The sequence below is a fragment of the Oncorhynchus gorbuscha genome, linkage group LG18 (assembly GCF_021184085.1).
Source record: "Oncorhynchus gorbuscha isolate QuinsamMale2020 ecotype Even-year linkage group LG18, OgorEven_v1.0, whole genome shotgun sequence".
In the NCBI taxonomy this organism is placed as follows: domain Eukaryota; kingdom Metazoa; phylum Chordata; class Actinopteri; order Salmoniformes; family Salmonidae; genus Oncorhynchus; species Oncorhynchus gorbuscha.
The window spans coordinates 59,024,173-59,033,419 of NC_060190.1; the positions used below are offsets into that span (position 1 = coordinate 59,024,173).

At 45.5% G+C, this 9,247-nt stretch overlaps 2 protein-coding genes across 3 annotated transcripts; one reads left to right on the top strand and one right to left on the bottom strand.

Annotated features, from left to right (window-relative positions):
- Window positions 1-371: 371 nt before the first annotated feature.
- LOC124003715 (netrin-4-like) lies at window positions 372-5,895 on the top strand. 2 transcript variants are annotated; one of them, XM_046312259.1, is made up of 10 exons: window positions 372-857; window positions 1,319-1,788; window positions 1,898-2,236; window positions 2,376-2,502; window positions 2,794-2,982; window positions 3,183-3,399; window positions 3,521-3,648; window positions 3,764-3,832; window positions 3,938-4,108; window positions 4,277-5,895. In XM_046312259.1, the coding sequence occupies exons 1-10, from the start codon at window positions 773-775 to the stop codon at window positions 4,444-4,446; spliced, it is 1,965 nt and encodes a 654-aa protein (XP_046168215.1). In that variant the 5' UTR covers window positions 372-772; the 3' UTR covers window positions 4,447-5,895. The 2 variants fall into 2 exon arrangements, with proteins under 2 accessions (XP_046168215.1, XP_046168216.1); XM_046312260.1 differs by having other exon boundaries at window positions 4,239-4,375.
- Window positions 5,896-7,095: 1,200 nt separating this feature from the next.
- Window positions 7,096-9,030, bottom strand: chchd4a (coiled-coil-helix-coiled-coil-helix domain containing 4a). Its single transcript, XM_046311604.1, has 3 exons — window positions 8,871-9,030; window positions 8,162-8,260; window positions 7,096-7,992 (listed from the first exon to the last, which is right to left on the bottom strand). Exons 1-3 carry the CDS (start codon window positions 8,890-8,892, stop codon window positions 7,664-7,666), a joined length of 450 nt encoding a protein of 149 aa, XP_046167560.1. The 5' UTR covers window positions 8,893-9,030; the 3' UTR covers window positions 7,096-7,663.
- Between the last annotated feature and the right edge of the window lie 217 nt (window positions 9,031-9,247).

Consider the following 9,247-nt stretch of genomic DNA (forward strand, 5'->3'; position numbering starts at 1 on the left):
GTCAGCTATTAGTTTCCAGCATTAATGAGGGCTATTCTCTGGGTGTTGAAATCTGTAGTTTTTGATAGAAACTATTTTAATGCGATGTCGGAGCTCCAATCCACCCTCACTAGTCTCCAAGCAACTTCATCATAACTCATGGAGTTGAGTTTAGTCAGCTAGAGCTGATTCCAATAACCAACTCATTATCAAGCTTTGATGATTTGAATCAACTGTGTAGTGCTAAGGCAAAAAAACAAAACGTACACCCATGGGGGGGGCAGGAGCAGGTTTGGGAAACCTTATAGGCTAGTATCCACCGTGTGACAATGTGCTATCAAGGCCGGCCCTAAAAATTGAGTGCCCTGGGTCTATTTTCGTCAGCTATTTGGTAATAGCTCAGTAGTCGGGACAGGGCATCGTCTGACTCTATCGTCGAGAGACTTGGACCAGCCGCGTACGAGACACACTTCATTGACTAATTTTAATTGTTAATACTGATGCTCTGAATGCGAAAACAATCATTTCCCTGTCGTCATTATTAAAGATGTCAGACAAAGCGTATAGCTGAATCAAACTGCGGCTCTATTAGACTTCAAGCGATAGATTGGGATGTAGGCTATGCGAAATTGTGCGGTTCTCATTGGAATGCGGTCATCTTTGGAATAAACACACGCATGTGATGCTAAGGCGCATCTGCACTGCTGCCAAGAATAATAAGACTATTTGACTGTGGGGAGTTTTCTTGTCATTTGATTGCTAAAAATCAACCCAGTTGGATTGTCAAAAACCTATGAAACGATTTGAAGGTCGCCTTCGATTTGAGATGCTGGCGATTAACTGCGCTTTAATTGTAGCGTTCATGCACAGCGGGACAGGTGAGTGGCCATCAATTAATTTGATATGATGGTTAGATTTAGGTTAGATTTTTGGCCATAATATTACTGCTTCTGTTGGTTTCGCCTTTTTGACGCTATTGTAACGACGCAGTGGATTATAGGAATTTATCATAACAAATTCCATTGTGGGATGAATTGGGCACACAGTGCCACCAGCTGCGGTTCCGTTATCTGCCTTATCTTCACAGTTATGACTGGAAAATATCTAAACACGTTCTTGATAACTCTCAGTAGCCCATCGCCCGATTTACTCTGATATTATTGGGTTACCTTGGAAGATGCAACCTGAGATACACGTGCATGCGCACATTGCTCCCCTTCCTGCCGGACGCTCTGAGTACATTGACATCCTCCAATGGGAAAGTAGCCAATATGCAGTTATGAGAGAGTTTATTTTATATTTCTCCTGTATTAACTCTCTTCATCCACCCCATATTCAGCCTCCAGGTGTGTAGACCATGCCTGCAGTCCTCCCATGGGCAACCTGGCCAGTGGTAGGACCCTCACCACCCTCTCAGGCTGCTGTGGGAATGGGTCCCAGCACTCCCCATGCCCCACTCCCCTCCACACCTGTCCAGATCATCTCCACCCTCCTGCCCACATGGTGGATGATCCCTTCCTACACCCAGACACCTGGTGGGGCTCGGGCGTGGGCACTGACCAGGAGGAGGAGGTCCGTCTGGACCTGGAGACCCGTTTCTGTCTGACCCATGTGGTGCTGCTGTTCCACTCACCCAGGCCCGCTGCCATGGCTATGGAACGCTCGCAGGACTTCGGCCGGACGTGGGATACACTCAAGCTGTTTGCACAGAACTGCAGTCTGGCGTTTGGTCTTCCTGATGACACCAGTCAGCATGGCTCGCGGTGTACGTCCCGGTACTCCAGTGCCAAACCGTGCAGCAGGGGAGAGGTAAGAGGACAGAGTGTCTCATGCACTTTGTGGGGTAAGACAAAAGCAGAGTTCTTGAAGCACAGTAGACATACAGTATAAAGACAGTAGACCCTTATGTTTCTCACAGGTGATATTTCGGGCTCTGGGTCCTGGTGGATTAGTTGACCCCTACAGTCCAGAGGGCCTTTCACAGCTGACCCTCACCAACCTCCGCCTCAGACTTCTCAAGGCTCAGACCTGCCCAATATCTGTTGCGCCTTCCACCACTTCTTCCTCCATCAGACTCTTCAAACCTCCTGCGGACCTGAATCTTCCCCTTCTCCCTCCCCCCCAGCCCAGCTCAGAGGCCCCTGCCTCAGCCCCATTTGCCATTTACACTCTCCTGGCTCGGGGGACCTGTCTCTGTCATGGCCATGCAGAACACTGCTTACCCCACAGAGGTGGACAGGACACACTGAAGGACATGGTGAGTGTGGTCTGCTCAGCCTGTGTGTATCTGTGTGCTTTAAAAACGCTTAAGTAGCTATGCTTGTCCTTTTATTGTGAATGTTTCAAATCAAACTGTATTTGTCACATGCGGCCAATAGACCTGATGTTTATTGCAGGTGGCTGGCAGGTGTGTGTGCACTCACCACACAGCAGGAGAACACTGTGAAAGGTGTGGCCCACTCTACAATGACCAGTCCTGGAAGCCAGCCAATGGCAGCAGTGGGGAGCCACACCCGTGTCATAGTGAGTGCCCTACTAAAAGGGATCAGGCCCTGTTGGGTTGCCAGCTCAAATCAAGCTCATGTTGAGAGATTATAGAAATACTTCAACATTGTTTACATTTCAGTTATTAGTTTAATTCAAACATTAACAAAATCTCCTGGAAAAGTTGTAGAACATGCAGGGAGGTCAAGACTCCAAGCTAAACTGGGAGTGTTGGCAACCCTACCGTTGGGTGTCATTAAATAAACTTTTTCCTCCTTACTAACCGCTCCATCCTCTCCCCTGTCCCGTCGTTGTCTCCCTGTGCTCCAGAGTGTGAGTGTCACGGCCATGCAGAGAGCTGTCATTTCTCCAAGAGGGCGTGGCTGTCCTTGGAGGGCACCAGTGGGGGTGTCTGTGATGACTGCCAACACAATACAGCTGGGCGCAGGTGCCAGCGCTGTCGCCACGGTTACCACCGCCAACCAGCAATGCCCCTCAACTCCCCCCACATCTGCACACGTAAGTCAGGATAACCTACAGACAAGTCAAAGTTAAAGAACTCTACTTGAGACTGAAAACATGTGTATATTAAAACATTATCTCCCTCTAGTGGTATGGATTTATAACAACATGTGGGGATAGAGCGAGAGGAAAAAAGGGAGAGGGTGTGTGTGTTCTTGCTAAGTCTGTGTGTCTCTGTTTCGCTCTTTCGCTAACAGGTTGTTGGTGTGACCCACTGGGCTCATTACCAGCCATCTCTGGGGAGGAGGGCCGATGGTGCCACCCCAGGAGTGGACAGTGCCATTGCAGACCTGGTGTGGGGGGAACAGGCTGCAACCACTGCCTCCCTGGATACTGGGGCTTTGGGGGAGAGGGGTGCAAACCCTGTGCTTGTCCCCAAAACTGTGACCCCCACACTGGGCTCTGCCTGGACAGGTAAACCCTAAGCCCATTTCTCACTACTGAATCTAACACTTCATATGTGACTTTCTTTCCTATTTCCAGTTTCACTCCACAGTAATATCTTACCTCTGTATTCTCATTGTCACTTCATCAGCTATGCAAATAACCAGGTTTTAAATATACCTATGGGAGGCAAGATTCTTGCCATGGACCATGCCTTGACCACTGAGGGTGAGCCAGTGTGGTCAAAGAAACTGGCAGTCTCTGCCCTGCACTACACAGGTGAATAATATTTCACACTAGCATTAGAGTCATGCACCACCCACTACTTATTGCTTGCCTTCATGGGTTTGAGTAAACATATTGTGCTGCTGACACTGTCTATGGCTCCTTCCAGGGAAATGCAGTTGTAAGGAGAGAAAGTTGAGGAGTGTCTCAGATCTCTGCAAGACCAAATATGCCTATGGTAAAATATTTCCCAAGGTTCTCACATACTGTACACATCCTACATTCTTTTAAATGTACCCTTCACCCTTTCAGTGATGTATGTCTCCATGTCTGTCTGTGGCAGTGATCAAAGCCAGTGTGTTGTCAGCTCATGACAAGGGGAGCCACGCAGAGGTACAGGTCAAAGTTCGCAAGGTCCTGCGTTCAGGACAGGTGCCTCTCTCCCAGGGCACCCACAGTATCTACCCCCTCTCCTGGACTAGCCGGGGGTGCACCTGCCCCATCCTTAATCCAGGTAGCCCAATTTATATATCACTGAACAGAATATTGTGCAACTATATTCAGTAATGTTCTAAATATCATCCTTATTTTTCCACAAGGTTGGTAGCTACTCTGTTCACTCTGATATATGTTCTTCTAAACAGGATGGAGGCTGAACCCTCTCCTCTCCCTATTCTTCTAGGTGTGGAGTACCTACTGGCGGGTCCAGAGGAGATAGAGACAGAGCGGCTGCTGGTCACCATGCAGAGTGTGGTGGTTCCCTGGACCCCTCAACTGGGGACCCACATATCGGAGGGCCTAAGGCAAGGCTGCCCAGAACACCCTCTCCAAACCCATAACAGAGCAATTTGAAAGGAAATTGGGGGTTGTATCACTGGTTCAATAGATAATTCAGGAAAGGGACTGAAAGTCAGTGGAAAAGGCTTGACCGAGTGTCTTGACCAATGACGGCTATGGAAAATCTTCCCCCTAAAAGACTACAACCCTGCCATATGATGCAAAGAGGACTGACTGGAATCTTTTGAGCCATTCTTGTGAAGATGATTTAACTTGGGGGAAATACCACACACAAACATTTTTAAAAAAGCATCCTTCTGGAATCCAATGAATGTTTGGGTAGTCATATTTGAGCCATTATTTTATGCAAGCCAGTGTTAACTATCAGACACAACAAACCCTGGTATACAAGCTTTACAGACTTTGTGTATGTCAAAAGCCATGCCTTTAATGATAACATCAAAATGCCTACTAGGTTCTATAACAATATATTACAGTCCAGTCTCTGCTTTTAGTGTACTATATATTTATCAGTATCCAATTCCAATCATTTAGTGTTCCAATTAAAATGATAAAAATACACCTACTTACTTAAATATTGAGGCACACAAGAGAGTGCACTGCTCTAGTCAGCAGCCTTCTTGGTGGGGGGTTTCCCAGGTCAGGCCACACTCCATTTTCTTTTCTATTGTTCTTCTCCATTTCTCTCTTCAGCGTAGTGCAATCGCAGGGTGCAGGTCTGGTGGTAATCTAAGTCTACACATGTCCCAGCCATCGCCATCTTCTTTTCCCACAACAAATAGGGCCTACAAAGTACATCAAAAGATAAACCTGAGAAACTTAAGTGTTACGAAAATGTAGCTAATATCTTAATCCAAGGCTGTGTGTGTGGTGCAGTTTTACCAAAGAAGAAACTCAGGATCCCTGAGGAAGAATCACTTTCAAAGCATCACGGGCCAGTTGTATATATGAATAGGTAGCTTCATTTGTGTTTGAAGGATTTAAACATAAGATTAGAAAGGTGTGAAAGAGGAAATGAGACATGGTTCAGTATTAACTTTAATCAGGAGAGGTTAAATAGGAGTAGCAGTCCATTAAGGTTTAAATGACGTTTTAAAAGCAGGTGAAGGAAGCGCCTGTGGATGGATACTCAAGCTTTGCACAATTTCAACATTGACTAAATCGTTTTTGTACAATGATTGCCTAGCACCTGTCTAGATGCTACTGTATATATACACTCACCAGCCTTTCTTCATAAGAACAGGAGTTGTTGATAAAAGCAGCCAGCACCAAACATATTTGGCCTTCCAGAACCCTCTAACTAGAAAAGACATACTTTTGTGTATATAGTGTATGCGTACACCCATTCAAATTAGCAGATTAGGCTATTTCAGTCATACCCTTTGCTGACAGGTGTATAAAATTGAGCACACAGCCATGTAATCTCCATGGACAAATATTGGAATTAGAATGGCCTTACTGAAGAGCTCAGTGATTTACAGCGTGGCACCGTCATAGGGTGCCACCTTTCCAACAAGTCAGCTCGTCAAATTTGTACCCTGCTAGAGCTGCCCCGGTCTACTGTAAGTGCTGTTATTGTGAAGCGGAAACATCTAGGAGCAACAACTTAACTGTTAGGACACACAAGCTCACAGAACGGGACCGGCAAGTAAATCCCTCCTCGGTTGTAACACTCACTACCGAGTTCCAAACTGCCTCTGGAAGTAACGTCAGCACAATAACTGTTTGTCGGGAGCTTCATGAAATGGGTTTCCATGGCCATTTATTAGCAGCACACAATGCCAAAAATCGTCTGGAGTGGAGTAAAGCTTGCCGCCATTGGACACTAGGAGCAGTGGAAACTCATTCTCTGTAGTGATAATCACTACACCTTTTGGCAGTCCGACAGACAAATCTGAGTTTGGCAGATGGCCACCTGCCCCAATGCATAGCACCAACTGTTTTGGTGGCTTCATGCAGCTACAGTACTTATATGCTCACAGTTCAGGCTAGGCCCCTTAGTTCCAGTGAAGGGAAATCTTAACGTAATGTAATGACATTCTGGACGATTCGGTGTTTCCAACATTGTGGTAACAGTTTGGGGAAGCCCTTTCCTGTTTCAGCATGACAATGCCCCCATGCACTATTTTGTTTTCTTTTACCTTTATTTAACTAGGCAAGTCAGTTACAAAGCGAGTTCCATGCAGAAATGGTTTGTTTAGCTTGGTGTGGAAAAACTTGACCTCAACCCTATTGAACACCTTTGCCCATGATTTTGGAAGATTTTTTTACGAGATCTCCACATACACTACATGACCAATAGGATCTAAAAAGGCACGATTCCTGAGATTTACACACTCACTGCATCTCAGATTTTCACATGAATCATGCATTGATGTCATTGTGATTTGCATAAATGTATGCATTAAACACAGCTTCATTATGCACCTCATAACAAAACCCCAGTTGGCTCGCAGTGTTTCATTCTCTCCTTAGAGGAAATTATTGCATAGACACAATGGATTTCCACTTTCTTAGGGTGGTCATTTGATGGAAAAATCTATTATATAATAATGAGGCAATGTAGGCTGTGCTAAAACTCAGATTTAACTGAAAAATACAGGTTAGTGGAAAAACTTCCTGCCACCAGCAACATTCAGGACTTTTGACAAAACGTAAGTGGGAAAAACAGACATGTCACATGATCTTTGACAAGCAACTGAGAACAAGAGTAATCAAGCTTTAATACTAGCTCAATTGCTTACTGTGATGTGTCAAGCACAAACATGAAGTCAAGGAATCACAAACTAGCAGTAACAGTAACATTGACAGAAGGTTACACACCTCCAGTGTAGCATTAACATAGAATGGCACAACACATCTGATTTGAAGCTTGATAAGCAGAAAAATATGTTGGTTGCGAGTCTTAACTAAAGTCCCCTGCAGAAAACGACCCCCCCCCCCCCCCCCTCTACAAACCTGGCACTGTAGGAACCTCAGGAGCTCAAACAACCACTACAATAAAGCCTCCTCCTCTCACAGAATTAACTGATATTCCCTGGAAGAGATAGAACTCTTCTGCAGTACTAGCCCCCCTTTAAAGTCATTAACCTTTGTGATGAACGTTGAACCAAGAAATAAAGTCTGAGGCACCAGTGAACATACAGCTGATCTCCCATGAAAGTGGCCTGTGCTCGGCAGTGGTTTAAGAGAGAGACTGGGGGATGCTGGGTGATTTTAGCTGGCAGCCTGGCTGTCTGTTGGTGGTGTATTGTCGGATGACGGGGCAGATTCAGGTGTGGGTGGGGACGGGGTAGTTACTAGAGGGCACTGAGGCTGGGGAAGAGTCCTCGTTGGGCACAGGGGCAGTAGAATTAACAAGGGGAGGGGCAGCAGCGTCAGCTCCCTCATTCTCGTCCTCCTGGGGGTAGAGCTCGGGGTACTTCTGCATACACTCCTGCATAGCACGGAAGTTGTCGATACACTCTGAACCCTTCACCTCTTCATTGCTGTAGTGGAAGCAGGAGAAGGCCTCCTTGAACTGTGTCCCACAGGGCCCGCTAGCCATCCCTCCCAGGCATGGACAGTTCCAGTTGATCTCCCCACTGGGCAGGATCAGGCCTAGAGGAACAGGGATATAATAATGTACTGACATGGTTGTAATTGCGACCCTTCATCATTCTTCAGTATACACCTCTTTGGTATCTTTGTAATGACTACACTACTGATGAGTGTTTCATAATCCGTCCACATCCCCAACATGAATTCAGAGAATCTACAGCCCACTGACCCTGATCTTCGTAGGGGTCATTGGGATCATCTGCAATGAGCTCAGCGTTGCTGGGCGCTTCATGGTCTTCCTTGGTAACAAAAATAATGCGATCTTTACCTGGCAAGGAGAAAACATAGGTGAGGTCAGCATGACAGATGTGAACGAAATGCACTTCCCTCCCCGGTTTCCAGGCTGGTTTTAAATCAAAGTGGGAGTCTATAAAATGTCATGGTTAATATTGTGTATATTGTCTGACCGATCCCCCCAAAACAACAGTGCATTTATCTATTGGATCATTGCACGCTGTAGACTATTAATGTTGGCCATAATAGCTGTTAAGTTAACAATTCAACAGCTGTTTTTCAACAGAGTTCTGCACACAGTGTTAAGTCAACAGGGTCCTGATATAAAACAAACTGAACTGTCACCTGACATGACCTGCTCTTTGACAGCTCTGAAAGAACGTCCTCAAGCCTCGTTAGCTATCTGGCTCGTTCTACTAATAGCCTATCTAGCTACCTCTACAAATTGGATTAATACTGTCATAATCTGATTGACCTAGTTATAGAACTCGTTGAACCTATAACGGTCTATCTACATGGAATTAGTGCACCAATAACGCCGGAATAAGCAACGCTGACATGCTACTAGCAGCTAGCCAACATGCTAGGCCAGTCAATGACATTGCACGAGCTAAATGAATGAGGATGTGCGCCATTAACGTTACCCTCTTGCTTGCAGTACGACATGACTGCCGGTGGTAATATTTATCATTCCTCTACTTGTTTTACAAGTAACGACGGTTTTTGTCCAACAATTAGCTACTGTGCAGATATTTAATAACCACCCGGCTATCAGTGTCTTGTCAGCAACACTAAAAAAGTACTACCGGGTCACGGAATTTCAAAATGATCCTAAATAAAGTCCCCTACATAAAAAGCGTCAACGTGGGTTTTAAAACATGTTCCAATGTCAAATAAATGTCCCCAATGTGAATCACTGGATATGACATATACACTAGCGTTCAAAAGATTGTGGTCACTTAAAAATGTCCTTGTTAATGAAAGAAAAACGTTTTTTTTGCCCATTAAAATAACATCAAAT